Below are 16,047 nucleotides of genomic sequence, written 5' to 3'. Positions count from 1 at the left end.
ATAAGTGAGAAGTAATAGTTTGTAGTCTATTCGAAACTTCACAGGAAGCCAATGTAGGGACGATAAGATCGGGGTTATGTGATCATATTTTTTGACCTTGTAAGAACTCTGGCTGCTGCATTCTGGACTAACTGAAGCTTGTTTATTAATGATGCAGGACATCCACCTAGTAACGCATTACAGTAGTCTATTCTGGAGGTCATGAACGCATGGACGAGCTTCTCTGCATCGGATATGGACAACATATTTCTTAGCTTAGAAATATTTCTAAGGTGAAAGAAGGCTGTTTTTGTAACTTGATTGATGTGATTTTTGAAAGACAAGTCACTGTCTAAAATAACAGGAACTGTCTAAAATCTCATAAACTGTAAGGAGTTGAAAAACTGAATAAATAAATAAATAAATAAATAAATAAATAAATAAATAAATAAATAAATAAATAAATCCTAAGTCCATAAAAGGAAAATCTTAAAATAAAAAATACAGTACATTATCATTTTTTTTTCCGTTTCAATTTATTTAATTTGATTCATGCAAAAATATTTATTTTATTTTAAACACACCCTTAACTCAGTTTTCTATTCGTATCATTAGACTTTTTGGGAATTCCATCAAAGGTTAGTGTAATGTGGATACATGTACACTAGGTGGTGGTGTACACCTTAAACGTAGACAAGCAATCCATCCATCTAACTTCAGTCTGACTTTCCTTATGGTGCATCCAAATACTCAGCTTGCTTCCTTTATAGCTCAATCCTCCATAGTAACTTCTGTGCATCTTTGTTCCTAATATTTACTGATTTTTCTTTCTGCCTTATAATTGACTGTGTGGCACACTAGCTGAAGTGTAAGATTAAAGAATCTAGTATCATCAAGATGCATCCACAGAAAAGTGAGACTAGTTTAAATGTGTCTGAAGCGCAGTCTAGTGGCAGACTATAAAATAAACTTTTATAAATAAATGTAATGTATATTCCGTAATCCACAGATGTTCTTTGGGTAAAAAAATAATAAAATATAAAAAATCAGACAAAGAGCCAGTAGTAATTAGCACATTTGCAATTTTACATTGGTACCCTGTTTACAGCAATGCTGAAAGTGCAGCAAATGCTAGCGTTAGCAAGTATATCTTGCCAGCACAAAATAGCATGCCATTTAGCAACAAGGAGTTTTGCCATTTTGATGATTATCTTATTATATATTATTATTATAAACACAAAGATAAATTATTTTAATCAGCTACAAACTGCTACAAAAGCTAGTGATTGTCTTCTTAACAAGCCAAAACATTTCAAATTTCCCTCAGAAAGTGTCACTATGAGCCCTGAACTGACACAGCACCATCTTGTGAAAATGTATTTTGTATAAATAATTAATTCAGCTTCAGCTAGCAACGAGCTAATTTTATTATTAAGTCCCTGAATAATTTTCCAGAAACATACATTTCTTCTTCTTCTTTTGGCTTCTCCCATTAGGGGTTGCCACAGTGAATCATCCGTCTCCATACTCCCCTGTCCTCAACATCTGCCGCTTTCAACCCAACTACCTGCATGTCTTCTCTCACCACATCCATGTCCCTCCTCTGTACATGTCCAAACCATGTCAATCTCGCCTCCCTCACCTTGTCTCCAAAATGTCCTACATGCACTGTCCCTCTAATAAACTCATGTCTAAACCTGTCAATTCTCGTCACTCCCAACGAAAACCTAAACATCTTCAGCTCTGCTACCTCCAGCTCCACCTCCTGTCTGTTGCCACTGTCTCTGAACTATACAACATCGCAGGTCTCACCACTGTGCTATAAACTCCAGAAACATACATTTAATTATGCTAATGTTGTAACAAATGTGTATGGCTTTCTTAATTGGAACACAAAAATTATTTAGCAATTTACCACAACCATTACATATGTTCTATGGTTGAAGATATTCAAATAAACATCACTGCGATGCTGCCAGTTTTAAAATGAGGTTTTATTGTAAATGTATAGTATTATAATGTATTTATTTGATTAAATGTTTAATTCATTTCTTTTTGGGGATGTGATTGTGCTTGAAGACACTGAGAATAAATCTGCAAAGTTGCCCTTCACTTTTAAGATTTGTCAAAAAAAATAATCCTGGATTTGGATTGATTGAGCTCTCTAACAAGGTTTGAAAGATCAAATCTAAACTTCACAACACTTGGAGATGTAGGGTTAGTGCTTTCTTACCCTTCTACTATAAATGCATGATATTGTAATGGATGCAGGATACAGTTTATCATTGTTTTGCTGAAATATGCAAGGCCTTACCAAAAAAATATGTTTTCTGGATGGAAGCTGTTGCTCAAAACATGTATATACCATTCAGCATTGATAAAGCTTAAAGAACAGTTTTCCACTTTTGCCTCAGTATATTTTTTTTATTTTTGAGTTCTGGATCATGTTCACAAATAGCTTCTTCTTTGCATGATCTTTACATCTCATTTACATTCTACACAGCATCCCAGCTTTTTTTGGAATTGGATTGTAGACAAAGAATCTTTCCTGATAATGTCAGTGAAGCCTTTTCCTAGAAAGGTTAAGGGGAACATTCCCCAAGTGAATTCCCTTTTGAAAATGTTCCTGGGGACCTTTGCAGAAATGTTATAGGAATGTTTTCCCAAGACACTTATAAAATAAGGTTTCTAATGATTATACTTAGTGAGCCCAGTTCAATGTTTATACACACCATTAAGCATGAGAAATTAAAACAATCTTATGTCACACCATGAACACACAAACTAAACTTTCTACTGCTAAGAGTACAAAAATAGCTTGTCTGTGCATGCACTTATAGAGTAGAGGAGTGGCATAGGAAAAACTTGCAGTCTGATGAGTCAGATCATGAGCTTTTCTGCCATGACTAAACTTAGTTTCTCTTAAATAGGGAAACAATAGATGAATCCTGAATGAAAAGAAAAGAAAATAACCAAGCACCAAGAGAGTTTCTTCCCAAGCTTTTCATTACACATCTTTTATTTTACTTTTTATATTTATTTGTTTATCTGTTAATTATTTTTATATTAATATTTTTTTGTTTACATTTGTATTTTACATTTTTTATAATTTCTCTCCTAAAATAAAACATTAATTTATGAATGTTGTTGTTTTTATGCATTAGTGAATAGATTTATTAGTAGTTTATTGAAGATATCCTGTGCTACTCATTTTCTTTTTTTTTTTTCAGGATTTTATGATAGGTCGTTAACTACTACTATAGTGGCACCTAGAGGGAAAAGAACAAATAACAATGTTAAATCGAAGACAGTACTCAGCATACATTTTTTGTTCTTGTTTATTTGCATCAGTAGACTGGTGCTGAGGGCTGTGGGATGATGAAGGATTACACTGGGCTAATCTGCTTGCCTGCCATCTGCCTGTTCCATTCAAATCTGAGATCAATTGGAATGTGTGTATTTTTATTTGTATATGTGTTTCTACTATATGAAATGCAATAAAGATTGTTAAAAGTGTAATATAATAACTTTTAGTTAAGCATTCTACATAAGAATAATTAAAGAAGATCATGCCTGGCTGAAAAGTATGAGCCTTGACAAATAATTAAATGGGTCCTAATTTATTTTATTATTGGTGTAAAAAAAACAAAAACAAAAAAAAAACCCAAAAAAAAAACACCTTTTATACTATTTCTATTTTATACTATAATTTTTTTTTTTTTACAAAGAAAAGAAAAAAAATAAATACCATACTGTAAGGGTGTACACTCTGTAAATAGGATTTACTGAAAGAGAGATTAACTGTATTGCTTTTAAGTATGTTTAAATTAAAAGGAAATACTAACCTATGTAGAACAAAATGATTCCCAGTACACCTTTTGACACCTTTGGAAAATGCATTATTTTTGTGTATATTATGCTAGGTAATATACACAATAGCATAAAACAAAAATCAAATGGGCAAATTGAAGAATCTGTCTCAACTCATGGTAATTGTATCATATGATTACTGCAAGCCAGAAAATTGTCTACTTCTGTCGTTATTTTATGGTTGACGCTCATGTTATAGTTTTATGCTAGATTCTTTTTCTACTACTAGTTTGCAGAATTAGAGAATTAGAGCAGGTAGATCTAAGGTAGTTTTGTGCTCATTGTTGAGTCTGTGAATCAATATTTATGCTCTCTCTGGTCAAGCAAATGTGTTTTCACAAAAAGTATAGATATTCTCATAAGCAATATATATATATATATATATATATATATATATATATATATATATATATATATATATATATATATATATATATATATATATATTTGTAGTTAATAAATAAGAATTTATGGCAAGGAGTAGCTACCAAAAAGCCAAGATAAAGTAAAGGGGGTTAAAAATGGCCCAGGTCTAAGACTCATCATTGGATTACCTGGAGATCTCCTCAGTCTACAACAAACACCTTCAAAAGAAACACTTGCTTAGATATAAGCTGCAACTTTTTTTTAGGATGAATATTGATAAAAGGATTCTTTCGCTATTTTTGTTATTGGTAAATTTCCATTTTGGTGAGTACTTAAGTTTTATATCTTGAGCTGAATAAACAACCTATGATTAAAAGAATCGTCATGGAAAATTTTTTATATTATGTCTACTAATACAGTGTGTATTTATCTTTCCCACATTTCCTACATTTCCCTACATCTGTTTAATTTAAACTGTAGCAAGTGAGTATGGATTCTTGAACACTGGAAATGCTTATACTGTAATACTTCTGGAGGATATACTTTATAGTAATTTAGCAGTTTCTTTGTCAAGTACTAGTAAAGCCAGGCAAGTGAGTAGTCAAAAGAGAAGTAGTGTATATATAATTTACTTACAGAATTGGCTACTTATGTAAGGCACAACTTGTAAATATTTTTTTGTACAGTGTATGAGCCATATAATTTTTTGTTTCACAGCACAAAGTGATTATGCACCATATTTCTATGACAATGGGCCTCATAGTAACAATGGTAATCTGGCATTGTTTAGTCTGTCAGAAGACACGCCAAAGGGTAAGAGAGCTACTTTATAACACTATGCAATGTTATTAGTGTACACACATGAATACACATGCACAGTATTTTTGTAGTGTCTATATTTTAATGAAGGATGAATTATATAACAGATTGAATAAACCTCAAATGAATACAGTGATAATACAGGGATAATACAGGTGCTGGGATTTGAACTCACATCCTTGATCTCACAACTCACAATCATGAGTCCAACAGAGTAACCATTTTATACTATAATGATAATACTCTTATACTAATATACCCCCTGACTTGTGACAGCTCCCATGTGTTTCAACATGTGTTTCTTCTAAGACACATGAAGCCTAACTATCTTTTTGTATTGCTGTTTCTGCAAAAGAAAAGACTATCTGAGATCAAATACATGATCTCACAGACTATATAGTGTCACTGTGATTGACAAGGGAGAGGAATAGCCAATTTAATCCAATTTAATGTGGTTTTGCTAGGGTTTAAACTTCACCAGGCAATAAGGCCAATAGTTTCCCAATAGTTACTATCAAGCAATGAATTGCCTATGGCTAAACAATAAAAACAGTATTGATCATGTTTCTTATAATTTAGGAACACATATATATGTTCTGAATGGAACTGATCCAGAGGGACAGCCCATAAGATATGGCCTGGACTTTGATGCAGGATCTAAAGAAAGCTTCAGTGTTGATCCCATATCTGGAATAGTTACTTTGATAGAGGAGCTTGACCGAGAGGTAGGCTTCTAACCTATACAAAATAAGTTATAATTACTTCGAAGAGACTTTGATAATGTGATAATTTGATTAAACCCAGATACAGGATGAGATTGAGGTCTATGTCAGTATTTCGGATGAGAATAATGAAGTAGGTGGACTAATCTACAACAAAATATTTGCTGCTCTAAATGTGTAAAGTTGTTAACTAAAATGTTGTTAACTAACCTGTGTAAAGGTTGTAGAAAAAGTGAGGGTTTTTGTGACGGATGCCAATGATGAGGAACCACATTTTGAGAACTTGCCCTCTATTGTGGACATACCAGAGGTAAGTGTCATTACCTTTTATTGCTTTGACTGAAACACAGTTTAATGTTTACATTTTAACCTATTTCACAAGGTGTGTGTGTGTGTGTGTGTGTGTGTGTGTGTGTGTGTGTGTGTGTGTGTACAGAGCACACCCTCTGGGGCAAGCATATTTAAAGTACATGCTGTGGATAGAGACACAGGCTCAGGTGGATCAGTCACCTACTTTCTACAAGTAACTGCTCATCTTTCCAATCCTACAAGCTCTAGATTAACAAATGGCTTATCCATGCGACTGTGTGACTCATAAACTAGATAAAACTCTTTTTAGATCAAACTTTTGCATTTCTGTTTCCTGCATAAACTTTGAGTAGAAAATCATTTTAAAGATTGAGTACTATAAGGTTACTTTGATTACAATAAAAAATTATAATTAATTTTAAGTACATTTGACCTAAAACTGAAATGTGCAGCACAGCACATACTAAGTACTGTCTGGGATTAGATTATAATCACATTTGTGTCAGATACTAAGGGCTTAGCTCTTAGCTGTCTGGAAAATTGTAGTGATTTATGATTGCACAGGAGTAACACTTTTGCTGCCTCAAACTCGACATATGATTTTTCACCCTTAAGTTGCACTACATGCGCATTCAGATCCAATATAGATTTCACTCAAAAAGAACTCAGTGCTGACAGTAATAATGTTTCTATAGTGGTTTAACTCAATGCTTATTCAGTACGATAAGCTTTAGAAAGTATTACGTATACTAGTCTGAAGTATGAACAATTTTAGATTAGTCCTTTCGTTGGAATTGAGAGTATTGAAACATTGTCTTTTGTTGTAATATGTAGAACACTGGCCCAAACATTAAGTTTGCTATTGATCACCACAGTGGAGTGTTAAGGATAAAAGTGGGTGAGGCACTCGACTATGAGAAAGTGAGGACACATTTTGTTACTGTGGTGGCAAAGGTGAGATTTACTTTATATTGTTTTGAATATCAAAGGTGAACAGTCTCCAGGTTTTTTTTTTTTTAAATACATAAACTGTACTAGAGTTGAATGCATAATAACTATTCAATCTAAGCAATACACCTATTTGCTTGTAAAAACAATAATTTCTAATGAGAGACATTAAGCTAGCTCCTTTTTTCAAAATTGTTTCCAAATTTTCCAGTTTTTTCAAATTTTCCAGTTTTTCAAAATTACCAAAGTTCACATATATTTTCAACATTCCAATAAAAAATGTTTACAGCTTAAAAATTTAATTTAAAAAATGTGTTAAACATTGCATTGCAGTGCATTATTTTCCCTTTTTTCCCCTTTTTTCATATGGTATATTAGACCAAATCAGAGGTCACCACAGGCCCACAGGCTGTAGTTTATGCATCTATGATTTAAGAGTTAATTATGTAGCATTTGAAATGAACTAAACTTTGTTCAGTTGTTCATTCGTTTAGTTTAGTTTAAACCAAATGCAGAAAAATAGAGTACATAACATAATTAAATAAATAAATGATTGAATAACAAATTTGCAATATTCAAAATACCTCATCTGGTCACTGTCACTACTTTAAGGATGGAGGTGGAAGTCATAATGGAAAGGAACAGGTGATGTCAGCATCTGCTATCTTGACAATTAATGTGATTGACACTCAGGATACTGCTCCCAGTTTTGTTGGTACACCATATTTTGGCTATGTCTATGAAGTCTCTTCACCTGTGAGTGCTAATGTTTTTATTTTAGTTTTGAACATGATATGAAAAACAACAACAACAACAACAACAACAACAATTATTGTGAATAATGTAATATAAAAAATATATATACAAAGATACAGATATATACAAATTTAAATATCTATCTATTTGTTGTTATTGTTGTTGATTTATTTTTTATTTTGTTATTTAATTTGTATTTATATTTTATTTATTTATTTATTTATTTATTTATTTATTTATTTATTTATTTATATTCCAGGGATCTGAAATATTCACAGTTTTTGCTAAAGATGGAGATGTAGAAACTCCAAATCCTATTGTTTATTCTATTGAAAGTGGTATGTATCAGCTAATGTATATCAGCTAATTATATTAGATGCCATTGTGATTGTCATCATTTATCTGTATCATTCATTTGTGCTATTTTTGTGTGTTATGTTTTTGTAGGAGCTGATGGTGTATTCGGCATTAACAAAACAAGTGGCTGCATAACGCTTTTAACCTATCCAGATTATTTAAGAAAGGAAATGTTTAATATCAAAATCAAGGTAATTTTTTTATATATGTCTTTAGAATAAGCTCAGTATACCTGTATCATTAGGCAATATGAATCTTGTCTTTTACTTTTATACAATTTTTGTGCTTAGGATTGTGATCATTAGACTGCACTTACAGTATGTGCTAAGCAGTGCCAATTTTGCTTACTGTCAGGCTTCAGAGGTAAATTTACAGGGAAATGTCATGGACTTTGCTATCACCACTGTAACTATTCGAGTAGTTGACTTGAACAACCATCCCCTACTTTTTATAATGAGACTGGAAAACAGGACACCTTTGAGTTGACCATGTATGAACATCCTCCAGAAGGAGAGATACTGAGGGGCTTGAGGATTACAGTCAATGACTCAGACCAGGTAAGCTTATTATTTGCCATCCAAAACAGATAGCTCAGATAGATAGCTCGATAGCTCGATAGATAGATAGATAGATAGATAGATAGATAGATAGATAGATAGATAGATAGATAGATAGATAGATAGATAGATAGATAGATAGATAGATAGATAGATAGATAGATAGATAGATAGATAGATAGGTAGATAGGTAGATATGCATACATAGTTACAAAGGTTATATTTTTCCCTATGCTGATGTTTGATGTGAACAAACTGAAGCACATGATTTGTATCTGCATGATTGTATCCCTTGTGCTGCTACCAGCTGTACAGCTGATTAGAAAGTTATAAATGAGCTATCTCCTCTGTTAGCCATTGTTCATAACTTGACTTATTGGAGGATTAATTAGTTTAATGCATCACTCACATTTGCTTGAGGTTTGCCACAAAGACACTTGTATATTTTTTTTTTACTGTTATATCCATGAAATGAATATGAGCAAACAAGTAGGTATGCACTTTTTATCTTTTACTAAATTATGTAATTTGTTTGCTCTTTCTAGAATTTGCTAGCATGCTATTGCAACAATTCACATATTCTAGTAGGTTAGATCATAAAATAATTCAATTAATTTGCAAGCAGTTTCCTCTTTTATAGTTCTGATCACAGGGGGCTCATCATTTGCACTTATGACTGAAAGAAATTCACCTGTATTCTTATTGCACAAATCTGCCATCTACACCAACAGCTACACCGTTTGCTCATCATCATTTTTGCTCCTACTTTATGAATTTTTGCTCAGAGCTTTCCATATTCTCCTCTATCTGACTGACTAGCCTTAGATCTGCACCCTAACCCTAACCCTAGATTTGAACACACAGCGTTGGTTATAGTGTTGGTTTTCCCCTAATACCCTGTAATACACTATGTGATGCTATATTCCCTGCTATTTAGCTGAGGCATTACTCATCTAAATTAGTATAGATCAGCTTTTGTTTACACTACTACTTTTGCAATTAGTTTAAACACAGAGGAGCAGTAGCTCAGTGGTTAAATTCCAGTCCCACCCCATAACTGCTCTGCCATTTAAATGTCAAACACAATGTTTTTTCACGTCTGTAAATTACGCACACCTTCGAAGCATCACTGTGCTGAGTGTTTTTAAATCGCAGTTGAAAACGCATTTATTTATACAAGATTTTAACACAGGAACATAGCCTCTCATTCAACTGTTATTTTATTGTGTTGTTATATTTTGTTGTGTTTTATTGTTTTTACTTGAAAGCGCCTTGTGCTCCTTTTGGCTGTTGTAAGGTGCTCTATAAATAAAATTATATTATTATTATTATTATTATTATTATTATTATTATTATTATTATTATTATTATTATGCACATTAAACAAGCCTTTTCCCTAATGAGCTTACAGATATAATTGTTTCAAGTACAGCAGCAGCTTGAAAAAGGATTCAATCCAGAAAGTGTGTCAAATTGTCAACAACTCTAGTTATGTGAATAATTAATGTATACGAAATAAAAAAAGGAAAATCTTGATATTCTTGTTTATAAATAGGATATGCACACAAACTTAAACTAATTTATGTATATATTTCTTTATTTTTCAGGGTGTAAATGCAAAATTCCACCTAAGGCTAGTAGGGTCGGGTACTATGTTGCGAGTGGTCCCACAGACTGTCCTTAATGAAGCTCAAGTCACTTTATTGGTAGAAGACTCCTCTGCAATAGACTATGAGAAATTCCATTTTTTGAAATTCAAGGTGAGCTGACATATGATATGACAAAATAAGTCTGTGGAATAAAGCATATTACCCAGTTAGGAGTTATCTTTTGTTCATCTTTGATATGTTTTGTATTACCAAAATCAGTTAATGATAAGCAGAAGGAATTTAAGGGAGATCTTTTGTCTCTTTAGATTCTTGCAGTGGAAATTGACACCCCAGAAAGATTCAGTGCCACTGCAGATATAGTCATACATTTGATTGACACTAATGATAACACGCCGAGGTTCACCTCTGAATTCTATATTGCACGAATCCCAGAAAACTCACCTGGTGGCTCCAATGTTGTGTCTGTGACTGTAAGTCAAATCAAAATATTACTAGTTATTATTTTGTTATTTTTCCCAATATATATATAGATTGACATTGAAATAAAACATTTTTAATGTTGATTGTTTTGAACTTTTAGGTTAAATATGTATATAATTACATTCCCTGTTCATTATGACTTGCTTACTCGCAAATGTTAAGGCAAGCTTTACATTGTGTAACAGCAAAAGCACTTACTTTAGTGCTTTTGTGTATTATTGTCTGTGACTCGTTAAGGATAAGATTATATAAACTCACATTCTCGAGTCACAGGCTGTTGGTTCTTGAATATTATGCTGGTGATATCGCGGATCCTCGACCGCCAGCCTTCCTCACTGGTTCTGTCTCTTGACTCTGTCTCCAAGGATTACCCGTTCCCCTTCGGGAACTCGAGCTGCTTCGAAACGCTTTGGGAATGCCCCTGCGTTGTCCATCGAGGTGGTTCCATCTTCCCCGGTCAGAGAGTCAGGCTACTACGGCCTTCTACTACTACTTCATTGTTCCGAAGAGGGATGGCAGGTTGCATCCCATTCTGGATCTCCACTCCTTGAACCACTCACTTATGAGGCTCGGGTTCTGGATACTCGCTCAGAGGACTGATCTGTCATACGTTAGATCTGGAGGTCGCATGCTCCCACGCAGCCATCCTTCACCACACACAAGGTTTTTTTTTGAGGTTGCTTTCGGGGTGAAGCTTACCAATATCGATCCTCCAGTTTGGCCTAGCACTCTCACCCCGTACCTTTGCAAAGTGCGTGAGCTGACCCCGCTGCGGATTCAGGGCATCCGCATTTTGTATTATATCGATGGTTGGTTTATGTTGGCTCGTTTAGAGCACCAGGCAGTTGTTCATGTTGTTCTCGCCTGCATGAAGGTACTGGTGTCCAGACTGAAACGCCGGGTAGAGTGTACTTTTCTCCAGCGCAGAGAACCACTTTTCTCGGCATGGTGTGGGACTCGGCCAGGTTGCGGGCACGGTTGTCTCCTGCCCGGTTTAAAGTCATCTTCACCGCAGTCAGGAGGGTAGGAGCAGGCCAGCCACTCATTGTGAGGCAGTTCCAGAGGCTGCTGGGTCGCGTCCAGTGTAATTCCACTTGGCTTCCTCCGCATAAGGCCCCTCCGGTGGTGGCTCCGGGGCAGAAGGGTTCTCCCCTAGAGGGAGTCCGTATCGTACCATCAAGGTCTCGCGGTGTGCCCTTTGAGCCTTGGATGCATGGACCCAACGTTCTGTCTCGAGGCCCCGTTTTAGGGACTCCTTGTCGTCGCGTAACGCTAACGACAGACGCTTCCTTCACTAGGTGGGGAACGGTCATGAGTGGTCACTCCAGCCAGGGTCTGTGGAGCGGCCCATGTCTCTTGTGGCACATAAATTGCCTGGAGATGATTGCAGTGTTGTTGGGGTTAAAACACTTTCTCCCAGTCCTGAGAGATCGCCATGTGTTGGTCCGCATGGACAATACTGCGGTGGTCTTGTACATCAACCACCAGGGGGTTCTCCAGTCTCGCCCCTTGCAAACAACTGGCGCGAGAGGTCCTCTTGTGGTCCCAGGACAAACTCCGCTCATTGAGAGCTGGTTACATCCCGGGACGGTTGGATGTCAGAGCAGACGCCTTGACAGTGGCTGCCATGGGACGGTCATGGCCGAGGCTACGCCTGTACGCCTTTCCCCCGATCGCGCTGCTCTCTGGATTTCTGGAAAGAGTTCGCCGGGAAGGAGTCTGTCTCCTCCTGGTAGCACCTCGATGTCTGGGCAAGCCATGGTTTGCGGACCTGGTATCCCTACTGGAGGGCCCTCCGTGGGAAATTCCTCCCAGGAGGGATCTCCGCTCGCAGGTTTAGTTCTGGAGTTTTTACAGGAACAGTTTGCCACAGGGTTAACCCCTTCGACCCTGAAGGTTTCCGTGTCCGCCGTCGTAGGCACCCATTGGTGACACGTTTCCTCCGCGGCACACAGAGGCTGAGGCCCGGGACGCAACCCAGAGTGCATGTCTGGGACTTGGCAGTTGCCCTGTCCCACTTGGAGTTTGCCACTGGCATGGCCAGAGTGTTTCTATACACGAAACCTGGGTGCGTACCTAAGGCGATGTGTTGTGTCACAGGCATTCTGAACTCCTCTGTTTATAGCCCCCGACCAGGGGTTACAGACTCGGCTGTGTCCAGTGCAAGCACTGGATGCTTGTCTCCACAGGACGAGTCCTTGGAGGCGGTCGGTGCAGCTGTTCATCTGCTGTGGCCCTAATAGGAAAGGTTCCTGGCCGATGGGCGGACGTTAAGCAGGTGGGTAGTGGATGCCATGCTTTCAGCTACGAGTCCTGGTCTCCCCGCTCCGATCAGGGTCAGGGCTTGCTCCACCGGGGTGTGGCGGCCTCTACGGCCTGGTCTGCTTGAGTATCACTCCTGGACATTGCGACGCTGTGGGCTGGTTTCCCCCCCTGCTGACCTTGTTGGGTTGTGGCCCTAACACACTGGGCAGGGTATGGTCAGTGTGGCATGATTGGACACTCGTTCCCAAAGCGTTTCGACGCAGCTCGAGTTCCCGAAGGGGAACGTCTCTAGATTACGACCGTAACCCTAGTTCCCAGAGGGAACGAGACGCTGCGTCTCCGTGCCACACTCTCTGCATCCCTGTGGTGCTTACCTTCTCTCTTTGCAGAAGCTAATGTTGCTACCACCGCACAGCCATCTTGTAGCTTCCTGGTTTACGCAATGTCGCCTGTCTATGCACAACGCAGGGGCGCTCTCAAAGCGTTTCGACGCAGCGTCTCGTTCCCTTCGGGGAACTAGGTTTACGTTCGTAACCTAGAGACGTATTCTCAGAGATATAATTTAGGAGTTCTGTAAATACATTTAGGAAAATTGGTTATAGTATTCAAATTGTTAAAATCTTTTTGTTAGCTTCATGTATTTGCCTTAACCTTAACCTATATAAGCTGCCTTCTGCCTCATGATCCATTCAAATAAATATTTTTTACATTGACCACAAAACCCCTATATATCCACAACTAGAGGTAAATTGTTGGTATAATCTGATTCGGGCACCCAGTGTAATTCTAATAATAATTATTGTCATGTTTTATGTCACTGTTTCTTGTTTTAAGACCATATATAACACATTTTTTTATTATTATTGATCTTCTTATTCTCTCTCCAGGCTAAGGATCCTGACTCTGGATTGTGGGGTGTTGTCAAATACTCCATCCATGGGACAGGATCAGATCTGTGAGTAAACTGCTCTACTATATTTCATATCTCCAGCTCCATGTAGTGAAGGCAATGCACATGCTATGTGAATATATCAACCTGTTTGCAACATACCAAAGGTATACTAAACTACAAGTTATGTACAAATTTTTAATTAAAATCAGGTTACACAAAACTATAACTTGACTCATGTCAAGTTATGGCATGTTAGCAAGGCAAGTTACGTATCTTGTTATGTAAAGGCTATTATGTTTTGGAATAGGTTTTTACACTTTTATTTGTTGTAGACAGTATGTCGTTGTTATGAAAGTCTTATGTTGCTCTGTTTTGCTTAAGTACTTAAAGATCTTTGTATAATATATTTTTCATATATTTTCAACAATAATTGTTTGATTTTTAAAATGCTGCAGAAACTTTTAGCCTTGGCCTATGTAATCCAGTTTCCGGTGCATGCTCATTTCCAGTCAATTTGTTCTTTTGCAGTTTCTTCATACAGTCTGAGTCAGGGATCATCTACACCCAGCCCTGGGCCAGTCTGGATGCTGAGGTGAAATCAAAGTACAATTTCTTTGTTAAGGCTGAGGACACAGAGGGAAAATACAGCCTTGCTGAAGTTTTTGTCACAGTTCTGGACCTCAATGATCATCCACCAGAGTTCAATGAGAATATTTTAGAGAAAACAATGATTATTGGTGCACCAGTGAAAATAGAGGTCGGAAAGAGTTTTTTGTTCTGTATTTGAATATTCTAAACATTGGAATTGCTGTGTAATATACATGCTAAACTATTTGTTTGTGTTGTTCAGGCAATAGATGATGATGCAGAGGAGCCGAACAATGTTATTGAGTATTCCATCATGAAAGCAGAACCAGATAACATCTTTGACATCAATGCAGACACAGGAGAAATTAAACTGAAATCCTACATAAAGTCAATGGACATAGTGCAAAACATCACTAGTCAGAAAGACTGCACTTGGTCGGTGGTGGTCCAGGCCAGAGACAAAGGCTCTCCATCCTTCAGCACAACCACGCTTGTAAAAATTGATATCACAGAAGAGGTAATTTATATCTCTCTGTCTATATTTTGATTCCAGTATAATTTGTACAGAAAACAGATATTTTTTGGAAAGTTTTACTGACATTTTTATAACAAAACAGAATTAACTAAAAAAAAGTTCAACACTCTAACTAATTTGTTTATGATATTAATGTTTTGCTCTTGCAGATCAAGTCCAGAATAATTTCCTACTTCTTGAGCCTAAGAACCCGACCCTGGACTGTGTTTGCTATATGTTTCAGCACTGTCATCTTCATAATCTTACTGGCAGTTTTCATATCTACCATAATTTACTGGAACTCTGTGAAAAAGTCCCGGGTCCACCCACAGTGCAAGATCAGAAAGATTACAAGGAGGCCCTAATAATAATTCTCTCTTCAGCAATGTACAAATGCATTTTATCACCATCACCATTGTTGAGCTTTTTTTTTTTATGTTTCTATTTTAATTTTAGATCACACATCACAATTGCAGTCTGTAAAAGAGGGCAGGAGCCAGAGCACTGAAAAAAATAACACTTTTAAAATATGAATAAAAACAAAATAAGCTTGTGAGATGATATGACCTCAGTTCTAGGTGCCTTTTTCAACTCTTCTGATCTTGTATTACTGTGAAATCAGGCTCTTATATACACATTTGTTTTAAATCATTTTTCATTGTATTCCCATTGTGTTCTTTTTCGACTAATTACATTTCATGAGCTACTGCCTCTATTTATCTGCACATAATATGCTATAATAATATTGCTAGCATATACACTACCAACGTTGAGTTAACTGCTGTATTCTACTCTAGCATATGCTAAATTAGCATATGCTTTTCATATGCTATTCAGTCCCATGGACTTGATGTTTTTCTTTGTGCTCTTTTACAGAAACAGCGCAATGGCCCATTGATATCCTTTTTAATGAAAAGTAGAGAAAATCCCATACAAATCTTCAGCATGATCACAGCTGTAATTTTAGCGTTGGTTTTTCTGACTGTCTTGATATCTACCGCTATTTTCATGCGTA

The 16,047-nt window shown here is 36.5% G+C and overlaps 1 protein-coding gene across 1 annotated transcript; it reads left to right on the top strand.

Moving 5' to 3' along the window:
- The first annotated feature begins 4,410 nt into the window (after positions 1-4,410).
- Positions 4,411-15,930, top strand: LOC124395082 (cadherin-related family member 1-like). Its single transcript, XM_046863688.1, is given in 19 exon segments — positions 4,411-4,539; positions 4,696-4,698; positions 4,933-5,028; positions 5,614-5,759; positions 5,839-5,889; positions 5,977-6,066; positions 6,193-6,279; positions 6,900-7,019; positions 7,626-7,769; positions 8,029-8,107; positions 8,217-8,317; positions 8,481-8,562; positions 8,565-8,683; positions 10,291-10,443; positions 10,599-10,763; positions 13,926-13,993; positions 14,459-14,687; positions 14,781-15,035; positions 15,203-15,930. Coding segments are annotated over 19 exon segments (2,241 nt in total). The 5' UTR covers positions 4,411-4,481; the 3' UTR covers positions 15,398-15,930.
- The last annotated feature ends 117 nt before the right edge of the window (positions 15,931-16,047 follow it).

Source organism: Silurus meridionalis, chromosome 2 (assembly GCF_014805685.1).
Source record: "Silurus meridionalis isolate SWU-2019-XX chromosome 2, ASM1480568v1, whole genome shotgun sequence".
Taxonomy (NCBI): domain Eukaryota; kingdom Metazoa; phylum Chordata; class Actinopteri; order Siluriformes; family Siluridae; genus Silurus; species Silurus meridionalis.
Note: the sequence above shows the minus strand (reverse complement) of the source record. Positions and strands in the feature narration are given on the sequence as shown.